This window comes from Phyllostomus hastatus, unplaced genomic scaffold (genome assembly GCF_019186645.2).
Source record: "Phyllostomus hastatus isolate PE091 unplaced genomic scaffold, TTU_PhHast_1.1 phas_scaffold_501, whole genome shotgun sequence".
NCBI lineage: Eukaryota > Metazoa > Chordata > Mammalia > Chiroptera > Phyllostomidae > Phyllostomus > Phyllostomus hastatus.
In genome coordinates this window covers 15841616-15859484 of record NW_025334033.1, presented here as the reverse complement: position 1 = coordinate 15859484, position 17869 = coordinate 15841616, and the positions used below count along the sequence as shown (strand labels likewise).

At 37.5% G+C, this 17869-nt stretch overlaps 1 protein-coding gene across 1 annotated transcript in view; it reads right to left on the bottom strand.

The window, feature by feature from the left end:
• Window positions 1-17869, bottom strand: part of GALK2 (galactokinase 2) — a 120228-nt gene that overhangs the window by 88804 nt on the left and 13555 nt on the right. The window contains exons 3-5 of the mRNA XM_045822329.1: window positions 15977-16100; window positions 10071-10161; window positions 7111-7257 (exon numbers count right to left, since the gene is read on the bottom strand). Coding sequence (XP_045678285.1) covers window positions 7111-7257; window positions 10071-10161; window positions 15977-16100 — 362 coding nt within the window. The remainder of the gene's footprint in view (window positions 1-7110; window positions 7258-10070; window positions 10162-15976; window positions 16101-17869) is intronic.

The window sequence follows — 17869 nt, the reverse complement described above, 5'->3', positions numbered from 1 at the left end:
TTGAGGATATTTTATGCCATCCTTACACTCAATCAATTTATTATAAGCTAAATTCATATTTTGAAGATATTGCTGTTGCTTTCTATCTTCCAAAACTGTTTTTTATAAATTAGTTTTCATCCCCGATCCTTCCACTGTTATCTCCCTTCTTATCTCTTGCTTTTTCAATCAGCTTTGTGTGTTTGTGTGTGTGAAGCATCACTAGCCAGCAGAGAGATAAAAATTAAAAGCACAATGAGATACCACTTCAGACCTGTCAGAATGGCCATCATAAACAAATCAACAAACAAGTGTGGGCGGGGTTGTGGAGAAAAGGGAACTCTAGTACATTGTTGGTGGGAATGCAGGCTGGTACAGCCACTGTGGAAAACAGTAGGGAATTTCCTTAAAAAACTAAAAATGGAAGTGTCTTGTGCCCCACAAATCCATTGCTGGGATTATACTCTAAGAACCCTGAAACACCAATCCAAAAGAACCTATGCACCCCAATGTTCATAGCAGCACAATTTACAACAGCCAACTGCTGGAAACAACCTAAGTGCCCATCAGTAAATGAGTGGACCACAAAACTGTGGTACATTTACACAATGGAACACTACGTAGCAGAAAGAAAGAAGGAGCTCCTACCCCTTGTGACAGCATGGATGGATTTGGAGAGCATTACGCTAAATGAAGTAAGCCAGGTGGTGATAGACAAATACTGTATGATCTCACCTATAAATGGAACCTAATCAACAAAACAAACAAGCAAGCAAAATATAACCAGAAACATTGAAATAAAGAACAGACCGACAGTAACCAGAGGGGAGTGGGGAGGGTGATATCAGGGAAAAGAAGAAAAAGGGTCATCAAGGAGCATGTATACAGGACCTATGGACAAAGCCAAAGGGAAGAAGGATTGAGGGTGGGAGGTGGGGGTGGGTCAGGTGGGGTAGAGCAGTGAGGGGAATGGAAACAACTGTACTTGAATAATATATACATACATACATACATACATACATACATACAACATTTATTTTATTAAAAAAGAAAGTTTCAAAATTCCCAGATGGCATACTCTGGTTTGTTATGGGGTTTTTTTGCTTAAAAAAAAATTTTTTTATTGAGGTATACTATGGGGATTTTTTTCATTTATTCTGTTGAACATCTGAGCACCTTTCCACCTGAGAACTCGTTTTTACTTCAGAGAAATATTATTTTTAACAATATTCTAGTGACAGTTTTCTCTATGTCACTTTACTAGCTAGATATCAAATTTCTGAAACTGATTTATAAATTTTCCTATCTTTCTCTTATTGTCCAGGCTCTTTTTGTTTCTTACTTTATCAAAGAGTTCTTCCAATCTCTTTACAGAACTTTTGTTTTAGTTATCATGTTTTCAATACCCCAAAGCTTTGTCTTATTGTTTGTTCCTTTTTATAAAAAAATAACATTCTATCCTTTCCTTTTTCTTTTATCTCCAAGGACAATGGGGCTTCTCTGAAGCATTCTGCTTTCACCATTGTCTGTTTCCTCTGCATTCCTTTTTTCTCTTTGTTTGCTTCCAGTTAGAGGTTTTCTTCCAGGGTCTAATTATCATTTAATGTTCTACCATATTTAATAGTGAGTTACTAAAAGCTGATTAGAAACTTTGTAAATGGGCTTCTAACAGGATCAGAGAGTAGCAGGAGAATTTTTGTGGGAGGGGGGTCACCAAATGTCAGCATCGTGTCTCTAGGATGGTTCAGTTTCCTCTGACAAGGGTCTTCCAATATTCCTGGTAGGATGTGGAGTGGTAAGGCTGCCAGTGTGCTAGAGCTGACTGGAGGAAGGGAGCTGGGGATTTCACTGTTGAGATGCAGAACATCCTTTAATCCCCCAATTTTCAATTCTGTTCTCCTGCCTTTCTTAACGCTTGAAGTCCCCAAGTCTGAACAATCTCCGGTTATTTCTCCAGAGAAAAACAAGGTGGGAGAAAATGGTCTCCTTACTTAGCCAGGTAACAGTAGGCTCTAAGGGTATAACTGATCCTCAGAAGGATTTTCAAATAAATTTCCACCTGCCATGTCACCCTGCTTTTTCTGGTACTAAGTACCTCAAATTCCTAAGCCTTTTTTCAGAGAGCTGTGAGCCAGCTTGCTTTCCATCTGCACCTCCCTTCACAAGCACTTGGTTCTGACCTTTCTCCAGTTTGCTAAATCATGCAACATCCTTCTACCTGCTTTCCATCTTCCATCTTTTTATCTTGTGGTTTGGGGTTATTTATGTCTCCTTGATTTATCAGAGATGGAACTTAAGCCTTCTTTTCTTGTTTCCCTATTGTTTGGGGATGATTATGTAAGAAATAAAGAATGAGCGATGGAAAGAGTACATATGTCTTCATTCTGTCATCTTGAATCCTCTAGTCTTTTCTATTTCATAGGTCTTTTATTACCCCCACATTCTTCCATTAGTTCCATTCTGATTCATACTTTCTGTCTTCCAGACTTTCTGGGTGTCTTAGACATCTTGTTAGACTGGTTTCAAGCATACTACATTTAGTGTATTAATGAATTAACAATTTCCACATGAGATATGCTAAGTAGGACTACCTTTTTGTACAGTAATTGTTGTCTGCAACTGTATAGGGCACACTGAATGTAGATATAAATGGAAGAGAATTAGTTATCAATTGAGAGAGCATTAGTCACCAATCTCCTGTGGGACTTATTTTTTTATCAGTTTTGCTGGTTATTCTCTGTTTGCCTTCCTGCCCCTCCGTTCTCACACAGCTCTGTACTCCAGGAGACTGGTCTCTGTGGACAGCTCCCCACTTACTGCCATTACCACCCATCTCTCTCTTTCTCTGCCTCCCTGCATATCTGGGAACATTACTCTACAGCTCCAGTTCCAGCTCCAGCTCCAGCTCCAGAAGTATGATGGCTTCTGGCTTCACCAGGGAGCCAACCCTTCTTAGTTGGGTCCCTTGACCCTGCCCACAAACCTATAAATTATCTATTAACTTTTCTTCAGTTATATCTTGTGTGCCATTTATTTCCTAACAGGACACTGACATCAGTGGAAAAAAAATTTTTTGAACTAGCTCACCTCTAAAGTTCTCTCCTTGAATTCTTATATTCTACAGTTTTTATGAGTCAAGTATACAGTTGGCAGTTAACTAAAGGCCAAGCAAATTAGGGGCTTCCTTTCAGTCAAGATTCTATCTCACTTCAGGAAAGAAACTATCCAAATAAGTATGCTTAGCCCTAGAAAATAAAGCAGTATCAATACAATTGAGACTAACACAGAAAGCTAAAATATACATATTGTTCTTTGCAGGAATTTGAGTCAGTTCTGATTTGATATTTGTTATTCAATTTTCTTTAACTGAGATTTAATTGACATACAGCAGTATATTATTTTCAGGCACACAACACAATTATTTGATATTTGCATATATTATGAGATAATCACAACAATGATCTAGTTGACATCCAAAACCATACATAGCTCCTGTGAGGACTTTCACATTTACTTTCTTAGCAACTTTCGGATATGAAATACAGTGTTACTTACTTTGCATGCCATGCTGTACATCACATCTCCACTGACCTCCTTTACCCATTTCACCCACCCACCCCCACCCCACCTCTGGCAACCACCAATCTGTCCTCTGTGTTTTTTAGCTTGGTTGGTTGGTTAGTTGGTTGGTTTTAAGATTTCACATGTAAGTGAGATCATGTAGTATTTGTTTTTCTCTATCTGGCTTATTTCAATTAGCATAACTCCCTCAAATCAATCCATGTTGTTGCCAATGGCAAGATTTCATTCTTTTTTATGGCTGAATAACATTCCAATACATGCATACCACATCCTCTCTATCCATTCATGCATGAGGAACACTTGGGTAATTTCCATATCTTGGTTATTGTAAATAGTGTTTCAATGAACATAGGAGTGCATATATCTTCTTAAATTAGTGTCTTCATTATCTTCAGATAGTACCCAGAAGGAGAGTTGCTGGATTATGGTAGTTCTATTTTTAATTCTTTGAGGAACTTCCATACTGTTTTCCATAGTAGCTGCACCAATTTACATTCCCACCTACAGTGCACAAGAGTTCTCTTTTCTTCACATTCTCAAGAAATAACACTTGTTATTTCTTGTCTTTTTGATAACAGACATTTTAACAAGTGTGAGGTGACATCTCAATGTGGTTTTCATTGCATTTCTCAGATGATTAGGGATGTTCAGCAACTTTATATGTGCCTGTTGACCATTTGTACGTCTTCCTTGGAAAAATACTTATTCAGATCCTCTGCTCATTTTCAATTGGATTGTTTGGTTTTTTAATATTGAGTTGTATGAGATCTTTATGTATTTTGGATATTAATCCCATATCAGATATATGATTTTCCCTGATTCATCAGACTGCTTTTTCATGTTTTTGTGGTACAGAACTTTTTAGTTTGATGTAGTCCCACTTGTTTATTTTTGTTTTTGTTGCTGTTGCTTTTGATGTCAAATCCAAAAACATCATCACCAAGACCATGTCAAGGAAATTACCACCTAAGCTTTCTTCTAGAAGTTCTGTGATTTCAGGTCTTACATTAAAGTCTTTAATTCATTTTGGGTTCATTTTTGTGTATCACATAGGATAGTGTGCCAGCTTCATTCTTTTGCATGTTGCTGTCTAGCTCTTCCAACACCATTTATTGAAGAGACTGTCCTTTCCTCATTGTATATTCTTGGCTTCTTTGTCATAAATTAATTGATCATATATTTGTGGGTTTATTTCTGGGCTCTCTGTTCTATTCCATTGATCTATGTGTCTATATTTATGATAGAACATTTGCATTTTTTACTTTGAAAGCAAAGGAACCTAGAATTACTTCCAAAGGTTCAAGTTTTCTTTATATTTTTTTCCTTAGATAGTCACACCTTCAAAGGGCCAGAAAAATGAAAAATACACATATGTATTATATATATATATATAGTACATATATATACATACTATAGTATATGTATAGTTTTGTGGGGTTTTTTTTTTTTTTTCATTTTTCTGGCCCTTTGAAGATTGGTGAATCTTCATATATATAAAACAGGTCCTTCATATATGTCGTTTGACTATTTCCTTACCTTCTTTCAGTCAGTCCCTGCCTCCTCTCCTCCACCTCTATTATTTATTCCAGTGACTCACACCAAGCCAGAGACCAGGGTATAATCCTTGACTCTTTGCCATCCCCCATCCTCACACCCAGTCAATAATCAAGGCCTACTGAGTCTGTCTGAAATGGACCTTAAATTTACTATTTAATTCTCTCCATTTTCACTGTTACTTCCCTAAACCATAATCATCTCCCTACTGCTAACACTTTTACCTTCAAATCTAGATTTCATAATAAAGCCAGGGTGATGTTTCTAAGATATGATCATGTCACCCTCTCCCTAAGTCTGCAACGGTTTCACACTGCTATCAGGATAAAGTCTGAACTGCTCAACATGGTTTACAGGCATCTAGTCTTCCACTCTGTCATCCAAATGACTGTGCTCCAAACAAATTATGCCTATTTTAATTCTCCCAATAAACCAGGATCACTCTTACTCTAGATATTTCCACATGACGTTCCGTCCATCCAATACATGCCTAGTAGATATTATCAGTGTTATCCTGCCATCAGTATTTCTTGACTAAATCTACAAATCCTTAAATCTCAGTTTAGCTGTCCTACACTCTCTAAATCTGGATTAAATCTGCTTCCACAGCACACTATTTACACATTTATCACAATCTTTTATAGTTGCTTATTTACTTGTTTCTATTCCCCTTTTTTATTATAAGCACCGTGAGGGTTAAAACTATACCTAGGATATCTCCAATGCCTTGAACATTACCTGGCTCAAAGTAGCCATTAGATAAATAATGGTTAAATGGCCCTGGCCAGTATGGCTCAATTAGTTTGGCATCATCCCGCAAACCGAAAGGTTGCCAGTTAATTCCAGGTCAAGGCAAATGCCTACGGTTGCAGGTTCAGTGCCTGGTCAGGGTGCTTGCAAAAGGCAGTCAGTCTATGCTTCTGTCTCATATCGATGTTTCTCCCTTCTCTCGCTCCCTCCCCCTTTCTCTAAAAATAAGAATAATAAAATTTAAAAAATAAAAATAATTTTTAAATGATGAACAAATTTCATAATGAACTTTCATTCCCTTGCTTTCTTTCTCTCCTCTCAAACAAATCAGAACAAGTAAATCATCCTTCTCTCCAAATAAGCCATTGCTTACAAAGGGTCAATTAATATATAATTAGTTACATATGACAGCTAAGGTAAATTTTACCTGAGGCTTTGCTTTCTCCTTCATTTCTCTCTCCTCTTACACATAAAATTTTAAAACTGGAAGTTTAAACAGGCTTAGGAAAGACTAAGCACGTAGATGTCTTTTCTTTTGATCTGCCTGATGCCCAGACTGTGTTCCCAAACTATTTATAAACTTGGTAGTATATGCACATGGTATAAAAAGAACCTATGACAACATTTTATATGAACCAGAAATCAAAGCATTAATTAAACCTGAGCACACCTGCCTCTGAACTGTAAAGTCAGAGATTTATGTAAACTTGTTATGGCTTTCTGACCTCCTGTAGGATTTATGTTTCCTTTAAATAAGCATTTCCTCTTTGTAATGCAATATTTTTTTAAAAAAAGAAGTTTATTTCAGTGACTAACCTGCTAGCATAAACAGATATGCAGTTCAATTCCTTTATTGTCTGGTTTTTACCCACTGCTTGTCAAATATTTAATGTAAGGTTTCAGGTGAAAATAAGCAGGTCCAACCATGAGGCCTAGAATTTCTTTTTCTAAACTTGTTAATGAGGTGAGCTAAAAGATATCCCTGCATTCAAACTCCATGCTTATTAAAATGCTCTTAACTTAAGAGCATTTTGCATAGTTATTCACAGATCTGCTCACTGGAAGGTATCAGCTACCTTAGAGTGGTTTATCACAAGCAGGACTTGTTAAGTTACAATACGTACATGTGTAGTCCTTTCAGATGAAGTTTTTTAATCAGAGGAAGACATTCTAATTTTGAGATTCAAGTACTAATGTCTTCACAGAAAGAGGTTTCTGTGAGGCTAACGCATTCAAGTTGGTTACCTTGGATAGGTTCATGCCCAGAATTGTGATTGTCACCAGGCCAGCACAACAGACCACAGCACTGGAGCTGGAGAGGCCAGAACTTGGTGGTATGGTCCCATCCACCAAGCAATTCATTCCAGGCAGCTTACTAAGACCAAAGTGTTCCTAAGAATAGAAGAAAAGACAGCACTAGTAACTTTGGTTTTGGATTCAAGGAGCAACAAAGCGTTCTCTTATCCCCCAGGGAGCAACAGTCTATCAGTGGACTCATTATGCTCTTTATAGAACTACTTGTGCGATTCAATTCAGTTGAGTCTATGGCATTTTATGTAAGAATATAGTAACACGAAGATTACTTTTTATTTTGTTCAACAAAAAGCTACTGGTTCATTTCCTAAAATTGCCTTGAATTATCTTTTTTTAACATGAATTGATTTCAACAGATATGGAAAAATATTAAACAGTTATAATTAAAGTTCTCAAGCAGCAAGAAAAGAAATACACAATTATTAGCAAGACGGGTTAAATCACTATGTAGCACATCCCAACACTCTGATTATAGAAGTGTAACACCAAGCAGCAGCTTATTCCTATGTAGTGTCTTTCTTCAGAGAGTCCTCTAAAGAAAAAGAGCCCAACCTTTCTCAGTTCTGTTATACCTATGGAAAAACCTAGGCACCAAAAAATTAAGAGACTTTCCCAAGATCGTATGTAGGGAAGTAGGGATAGAACCCAGGTCTCTGATTTCTGGTTGAGAACTTCCGCTCTGCAATCAGAAACCTGGGCCAGCATACTGTCACTGTGATTTAATGTAAGTCAGCTATATGAGGAAATCCAGATTTTTTACAAGAGTTTATACATACAATTTAGCCATATGGTAGCTTTCAAGACAGCCAAATTAGAATTCAGCCACAAATAAGAATGCAGACTCTAAACAAAGCAGGGAAACTCTATTTCCCTAAAGAGGAAAGCCCAAAGAAACAATCAGACTCTGATCTAAAGATAGAGAGCTCTAGGATACTTAAATAAATATGTAGGATGACACTTAGGATGATCACATCATACAACCTTTGTGCTTTAAGATTAAAAATAAATTCAAGGCCACTTCCTCATCAAGTACCATTGTGTTTGCAAATTACTCAAACAGCTTAAGACCAAAGTACAAAATACTATTATATTACATAATTACCCATTTCATCATACATATTATTCTAGGGAGAAATTTCAGTAAACTAGTTAGAATAATCAAAGTAACAACAAAACTCTACAAATAAAAGACTAGGTTTGTCCCTTAATTTTCTTTTTGTCCTTTTTCCCTAAACTGGCAAAATTCATGTACCACAAAAGAAGAGATTCATTGGATGTACTTCTCTTCTTGATTTCAAATCATCTAAAAATTTTCTTCCCAGAAATATGAACAAGTTATACATTGAAACACTAGTGATGCCATTGTCCTTTCATACAGAACATTAAGACAGCTTATTTAAAAAAAAAAAAAGGAAAAAGAAAAAAATCCTGTCGAATGCTATGCATTTAACAATAAACTGGTTCACACGGTGTCGTGGATGTGAATCATACTTAAACTTATCATGCAATGTTTAAATTAAAACGTACAACGGATTCAAAAATGCAAATGGGTTTTGCCAAATTCTGTAATAGCTCCATCCCAAAAGGATAACATGTTCAATTTATTATAAACAGATTATCCTCTGGAACTTTCTAGTATTTGAATTTGAAGTTTTCTGAACAGGCTAACTTCACATTACTTTTCTGCCAAAAATTCATTGTACAAACCTGCTTTTGCATATAAGTTATCAAACCAAAAAGGATGGCTTTAAGTCCTGAAATTCTCAAAAGCAACACAAGGCAACGTGTGTTACTTAGGTCACTTTACCCATATGCTCCAAAAGGCATGTTGCTCTACGGAAGATCCAATTGCATTTGCCAGGTAAATGCTTCCAAATACTGTAATTCTCATTAATGCATATGACAATCCATATCATTTGAGGATTTGAAACCTGCCAATAACTTTTCCCATAAGTTCTTACCATGTGTCTGAAGGAATGAAGAAAGCAAGGACAACAAACAAATGAGAGAAGGAAGGAAGGGAAGGAGGGAGGGACTCACTCCAACACCAGAATCACCATAATTACAGTACAAGACTACACATCAAATAAATGCAACGCATTTCCCTTACAGCTAGGCCACTGAGTCCTAGGCTACTCAAGACAAAGTTTCGGATAGGACTGCCACACAGTAAGGAGCACAAGTTCTTTAAAACATGGGTTTTAATCCACAAATTAAATTGATTTCTAAACTAGGAGAGTGAAAATATTTTATTTTCTTGTTCTTGTAAATGACATTAGAGATGTTCAAGATAAGTATTCAAAGTTTCTAGGAAAATACTTATTCTAATAAATTTCACTGCATCTTTTTTTAACCCTATCTGAAGTAGTATTATTAGTATTAACAATATCAGTTACCATTTACTGAATGTCTAGTGTGCCTCACGCATGGTTTAGTCCTTGCAACAACTCTTCGTCGGGATAGACGTGACATCATTTTATAGATAATGAGTCTGAGACTTAAGAGGTTAAATCAATACAGCTGAGTAGAACCGAGATTTGAGCCCTGGGCTGTTCTACTATAAGTCCTATTACAGTACACACCTCTATATCCCTAGAATGAAATGTGAATAACATTACCAGAATGTATCCTTCAAAAAAAAGTTTGAACAAAAATTTGAAAACTAGAAAAATGTCAGATACACCTGCTTTATGAACAGCCACTACTGCCCCCTGTGAACACCACCTGGAAAAGCTCACATCTACCCATCCCTTGAAGTATATAAACTAGCAAAATAGAACAGAAGCAGCAGTTAGTATTGAGAGGAGACAAAAATGATAGAGTAGATAAAATAAATCTTGATATGAGACATCATACACAAATGCTAGCAGATGCCTTATAAAGCAATTTACCTGAATTCCTTTAAATCCACATAGAAAGTAGTTGTGCCACAGAGGCTTAGTTTTGTCGATCTGAATGTCATTAGCACTAGTACTGAAGTCCCTGCAAAAACAAAAGGCACGTAAATTTGAGTCTGGAGGCCTTGTGCTGCAGAATCGATGGCTGACTGCCGCCACCTTGTGCCAAGGCAGCAATACTGAAATCTCACCATTTACTTTCAACACATGCACTTCACAGTCTAGCCCAAAATAACAAACATCTCCAGCTGCTACAAGTTAAGAGAAGTTATGGTGACCTTAATAACTACGCTACTTCCAACTGACCCTTATTTCCTGAAACAGAGGAACTGACATGTTTTAGCTTAATCTACACCACTATTTCAGGATGGTCCTGGTTAAGCTAGTGTAAGCCTCGTCCTGCGGCCCTGCTGTGTGTGCAGCACACCTCTGACCAGAACACTTGCTCAAAGCCTTCTTGCCTTGTGCTCTCTGCCAGCCGTCCAATTTTACCATGTCCACAGTTTGGGGGGGGGGAGTAAATAAATAATGATTCTAATGGATCATAACTCAATAAAAAAGATGCCATGGATCTATATCAATATAAATGATCAAATGAATAAATAGCTATATGAAGGAGAAGGGAAAAACTCTTCCTTAGAGTAAAATGCCAACTAATAAGTGTAGAAAAATGAAGGGAATCAAAAAAATCACTATTTGGCAAACTCCACGATAACTGTTTCAGGAAAGAATCATCAATGGATGCTGAAGTTACTGAGTAAAAATTTGATGAGATAAAAGATATTTGCATCCACTCCAGGTATTTCCGCACCAGACACTTCCTGCAAGAAGAAGACACTGGGACTTCATGGTGGAGAGCTCCGGCAGGAGCACCCCCAACCAGGTCATCACAATCAACACCGGCAAATGCACACCACACGCCTCCTCAATATGATGCATGAGGATGCATCAGTTAATGTGTAGAAATTCTTTGTACCATTTTTTTACTTCTTTGTAAGTCAAAAATTATTTCAAAAATTAAAAATAGATAGGCTTCCAAATCAGCCAAAAGACAAAATAGGTGAAATGGAAGGGGGGTAGAGATCAATTTAAAGTGAGGAAATAAGCAACATTCCTCATATTGACTGAGTGCTCTTCACATAATTTACTAAGTACCTACTATGTGCCAGTCACTGCAGTAGGGACACTGCGTGCATTTTCTTCACTCGGTAATGTGAATACATCACCTCTTAAGGAAAATGTTTAATGACCACTCAAGTGTGCAAGGTATTCAGAGGAATAGAGAGGAAAAAGGAAAGGGCTTATCTTTCAAGTATCTGTAATCTAGCAGAGACAACATGAACACAAGTCATGATCACACGCCCTGTCGTATGATGGGATATGGGTGGGATGGGAGCCCAAGAGGGCATCATTTCTACAGTCAGCATAATGGACTGAGAAGGGGCCTTCCTGGAGGTTGGGAGGTTTAGTGACTCCAAGAACAGTCTGTCCAGATCACAAGCACTTTATTGTCACCCACAGAAGTTAAAAGATATTGGGAGAGTGATGTCAGCATCATGGTAGAGTGAGATGCTCCCTTCATCTCTCTCCTTCAGTCTACAACTTGTGGGACATCCATTAACGCAAAAAATATTCCTCTACTCAAGACACTAGGGTGCCTGAGAGATCCACACACCCATGAACCGAGAGGTGGGAAGTGGAATGCACACGGCAGGGCAACTCGCGGGACAGCAATGGGGCTCCTGACTGACCCCGGCTTCCGAGGCGGTAGCTAAGCCCACAGCCCACAGCCCTAGAGAGTGCAGCTGCAGCCATGGAGACCAGGCCGCAACTCAGGCCCCCTTCGTGGCCTGCGGTTGGGTGGGAGTGGGGAAGAAAAAAAAGGACAGCAGTTGTACCAGTACCCGGAACTCAGGCTCCTTGCCCTGGCTGCAGTGGTGCTGCATCCCTGGAGGGCTCGAGTCTCTGACCTCCCAGGCACATAAGTGGCCACAACGAATCAGGCAGCAGTGGCAGCCGGGCTCTAGACCCACCATCCCCAATCCCTGTTATCCGCCCCCACCAAGGTGTGGCCTGAGACCCAGACAACCCCGGAAGCAATGGGGGGCACACGCCGTCCCCGGGACCCTGGCAGCAACACCCATGACCACAGAAAAACCGGTGACTATATTGACACTGGGTGCAGCAAGGCACAAGTAGCAGCGCGGAGGGCACCTGCGACCCCTCTGGCAGAGGCAGTAGGAGGTGGTAAATGCTGGTTCTCAAATATAATCAGCTTGAGTAACAGAAACCAAAAACTTGTGCTACAGCACCACCTCCTGGCGGGGAAAGGGCCTCTGATTACCAACCTGTTGAACTGTTAAAATCAAAGCTGTGCCTAAATAAGAAAAGCGTTACATACTTCAAATGCACCGGGAGAGGAACCACCCCTCAAGCACCAAGAATCATCACGTTAACAAAGTATCACAAAAAGAAAATGACAGCTTTATTCCTTAGCTCCTTGAATTGCCTTTCTGAATTTCCTTGCCTCTCACTAAGTTTCTTCTTAACATCTATTTTTGAATTCTCCATCATTTAGATCACAATCTTCCATGACTTTGAGTTCGGTTTCTGGAAAAGATGCTTGGTGTAATTTCAATCTTCTTACATTTATTCACGTTGTTTTGTGAACCAACATATGGTCTATCCTTGAAAATGCCCCATGGGCCCTTAAGAAGAATGTGTATTCTGTTGCTTTTGGGTGTAATGTTCTATATATGTCTATTAAGTGTATGTGGTCTACTATGTCATTTAAGGCCAATATTTGCTTGTTGACTTTGGAGCATCTATCCAGTGGTGTAAGTGGGGTGTCAAGTCTCCTACTATTTTTGTGGTGCTATCAGTTTCTCCCTTTAAGCCTGTTAGTAGTTTATATATTCTGGTGCTCCTGAGTTGGGTGCATATATAAATAAATGTTATGTCTTCTCGATGTCCCATTTATCTTTACATAATGTCCATCTTTGTCTCTTGTTACCCTTTTTGGCTTGAAGTCTATTTTGTCCTAAGTATGGCTATGCCTGCTTTCTTTTGAATGGTATTTGCTTAGAGTATCATCTTCCATCCATATCTTACCTCTCTGCCTAGCCTTTTCCTATGGTTGAAAAGCAGGCACTCATTTTTCCACCGACCTTTGTTCCCACACTACGTCACCCATCTGCTTTCTCCATTCTTACACCCATGTTGACGAATGCTAAGAAAAAGTCCTCAAAATGAGCAGACATGACTCACATTCCACTTACACATTTTATTCATTCATTCACCTGTTCTTCCAACACACATGTGCCCAGTGTCCACCCTGTTTGTGTCAGGCACTAGGCTAGATGAATACAAGAACAATATTATCACAGAATAAATAGAGAAAAATTAACAAAAGATTTTCAAAACATGTCCCTTCAAAACAACAAAATATTTCTGAGAGAATCTGAAGACCTAAATAAGTGGAGAGATATACTGTGTCCATGAATTGGAAGACTAAATACTGTTAAGATGTTAATTCTTCTCAAATTGATCTATATATTCAGTGCACCTCCAATAAAAATCCCAGCATGCTTTTTCATAGAATTTGAATAGCTGATTCTAAAATTAATGAGAAAGTGCAAACGATCTAGAATAGCCAAAACAAATTCTTAAGAGACAAAATATATTAGAGGATTTACACTACGGAGTTCAAGGCTTCTTATAAAGCTGCAATTTCAGATAGTACGATATTGACATAAAGATAGATAAATACATCAATGGAACAGAATAGAGTCCAGAAATAGGTCCATGCAAATATTATCAATTGCTTTCAACAAAGGTGCCACGATAATGCAATGGGAAAAAAATAATCTTTCCAATAAATGGTGGGAAATAATCGTATGGCCACATTCAAACACATCAGCCTCTGCCCTTATCTTATACCGCATACAAAAATTAACTCAGAAGGTATTATTTACCTGAATGTAAGAACTAAAATCACAAAATTTCTAGAAGAAAACACTGGGAAAAAAAGTTTAGCAAATTGGGTTTGGTAAAGGTTACTTAAACATTTACAGTCAAAATTTACAAATTTTGAAAGAAAAAATCAGTAATTATAACTTCATCAAAATTAAAAACTATGCTTCTTCAAACAACACAGTAAAGAAAATGAAAATTCAAGCCACAGACTAGATGAAATACTTTGCAAAACATACATCTAATAAAGAACTTGTATCTATAATATATAAGAAACTCTTGCAGGTCAGTAATAGAAGATGAAAAACCTACTTAAAAATGGGCAAATTATTTGGACAGACTTTTAGGCAAAGAAGATATACAGATGAAAAATAAATATATGGAAAGATGTTCAACATCATTAAAGAAATTAAAAACCACAATGCACTACTGCTACATACTTATGATAGTAGATAAAATTTAAAAAGACATGTTAGCAAAGATGTGAATCAGCTGGAACTCTCATCCACTGATGATGGAAATGTATGTTACAACCACTTTGGAAAGTAGTTAGGTAAATTCTTTGAAAAGGCAAACCAGGTAGTCCACTCCTAGGCATTTACCCAAGAAAAATGAAAAACATCTCCACACATAGATTTGTACACAAATATTCTTAGCAGCATTATTCATAATAGCCAAAAACTAGAAATGATCAAAATGCCCATCAATAGTGAATACATAAACAAATTATTGCATCTGCAAGTAGTGAGTGTTATACAACATGTGAAGCATTCTGGGAGGCATGCAGCATACTTCCTAGGGTCCTGTGGAATAAAGCAGCTTATGTGCAGCAGAAAGTACCTGACTTGAAAATGCCCCTCTGCTCCCCTCACTCATTCCCCATGCTCTGTCACTACCACTCCTGGAAGCCTTTCCCAAATGCTCCACCTTCATTCAAGTCTGTCTCAGGCTCTGCTTTTGAGAAAAAAGAAAACTAAAACCACATATTTATTATCATGGGAATTGTTAAGTGAATTTGAATAAATCAATATGACAAATTATTAATATTATGCACCCAATTGTAAATGTTTGCAAACAATGGCAAAATTGTGTTTGACATAATGAATGTAAGGTTTTCTGTAAAGGGTCCAAAATGCACATAAGATATATTCTTAATTATGCAAAATAAATAGAAAATAAAAGGATCTGATACAGTAAGTCCTATACAAAAGTAAGGAATTTCTGTATCTTGCACACCTTGTATGATGCCTTATCAAAGGCACACATAAAATAATTGCAGAATAAACATTACTGAAGGCGAACTGTCCCACAAACAATATGCCAAAAATATAATATGCCAATTATATGCCAAGATCTTTTTTGTAATTAGCAAGTTGCATCCATCATAATATATTATTAGCAGTAGGTCTTATCTCACAAATAAAAAGAGCTCAATATTAGAAAATTCATCAGTATAATTCATAATATTTTTTAATAAACTGATCTTCAATATTGAGTAGACATTTTAAAAAACTGATATCCATTAACTATGTTTTAATCTTAGCAAACTAAGAATTAGAAACAACAAAAACATATATCCTTAATTTAACAAAGTATAGGTACTACAAACTGACATCTATTATGTCTCAGATTCTGTCTGACACCGAGGCTGAAGCACTAAAGAGGAGAGGCAACCGTACCTGAAGTCACAGAGTTTGTAATCTACTTAAAATAATGTCAGAAACATGACAAATCTTCAGTAAATATTCCTTAAGTGAATGAGCAAATGAACAAAATAAACAAGTATTAAGTAGTAGCCTTAGGTTCTTTTGCAACTCAGATACAAATTTTCAATTAATTTGATAACTTATTATAAATTGGATATCTCCTAAAGAGTTCATTTGGGTACAAATACAAACACTCACATAATAGCAATCCTAAATACTCACGGGTATAAGGGGTTTGTATTGGACAGCTGGAGGGTGTTTGCTTTCACAGGTTCCACAGCTATTAATATATCTTGTTCTACAGCCATAGGAAGAACAGAATATCCACAGTAATCTATATGTTCACCTAGAAAAAAGAGAAAGCATTTCTTACCACTGGAAACAGATGACACAAGAGAAACACAAGTTGATACACAGGAAAAACATGAAGCTAGGTTTTAACAGAAAACAAAAATACCACGGGCAGTAAGTGATTCGGTTTTCTTTTTCTCCCAGACATCTGAGCCAGGAACTTCTGCTAGCATAAAATCTTAGTTTGCTAAGATTAAAACATAGTTATTAGTTTCTATTAATTTTAAACTTCTTCACAAGATTTTTTATATACTAATTCATAATGAACATCTTCAAGTACTTGTTATGTGACTAGTTATATGAAGCATCAAAAAAAGCAGTATCTCCTTTCTCCGTCATTCTTTTGTATTAACTTTTAAAATATGAATGATTGAAGCCTTTAGTGCACTCCTCCTTATATTAACATGAGTCCACTCTACTCCTCACTACACAATGAGCTCACTAAGGTAAGGACTTTGCTTCACTTTTCTTGCGTTCTAACCACATGCCTAACAAATTATACTGGCACTAATAAGTTGTGATAAGTATGCTAAACATAGCTAGGATTTTAAAAGAGAAGTTAGAAAAAGTATATTTAATTTGTACTACTTTATATATAGTCAGCAAAAATAGGAAGCAAACTATCCTTTTCATTATAATTCCTCCTTGAAATACAAGGAAGAATTTTTTTTTTACTATTCCATAATGTCTTCAAATTACTATTTAAATTCAAGGTTGTTATTCATAAGATTTAAATACAAAATCGCAATTCAAGAAAGATGGGCTAAGCAAGCTCAATTATATTTCCACATGCCATGTTTTTATATCTGTTCCTATGACAGACATTCATCAACTGAAAAACATAAAGTGCATGGAAGGCAATTCAACTGGATAATTATATTTTTGAACAAATATTTTACATGTTATTACAGGTACCAATCCTTTTGTTTCTACATTGATGTGTTCTTCAAAATAATAAAATAGGCTTCCAGTCAAGATGGCCACATAGGTAAATGCAGTACTTGCATTCTTCCACAACTATATCAAAATTACAGCTAAACTACAGAACCACTTGAAATCTAGCTGAATAGAAGTACTCCAGTTAAGGATATAAATAAGAAGCCACATTGAGACCAGTAGGAGAGGAGGAAATACAGAGCAGGCTGTTTTTATACTAAGGTGTAGCAGATAAAAATTGGGAGATAACTCAGCTGCAAACATCTCTCCTGAGGAATAAGGGGTCCCAGCCCCAAATCAGGCCTCCGGGCGCAGGTTTCCAGTGCTAGGAAGACAATTCCCCATCACTTCTGGCTGTAAAAAACCAAAGGGGATTGTGGCTGAGGGAGAGAGAGGGCTTTGGGAGTCCCAGGCAGTTTCTCACAAAGGGCGCACACGTAAATGGACCTGGACTCATTTGCTCTGAGTTCCAGTGCTGGGGAAGCAGCTTGAAAGACAACAGGGACATACCGGAAGGAACTGAAGTGTCTGGCATCAGGGCCAGAGTTGGAGGGGCAGCTCTCTCACATACAGAAGTGCAGGCAGAGACCATTGTTCCTTTTCAAACTCCTTCTCCCACAGAGCTGGCAGGATGGCACCATATTGAAGTCTCCATCAACCTTGCTATCACCATTCACTCAGCCCTGGCGATTCCCTGAGACCCCGCCCCATCAACCTGTGGGTCCACAAAAGTTGCTTCTACCGGTTTTTCCATAGGAATGGCCTGTCTAGGTTCATGCTTCAGACTTCCCTAAAATCTCTCAAATAAGGAGCTTCTGGCTTCATTGT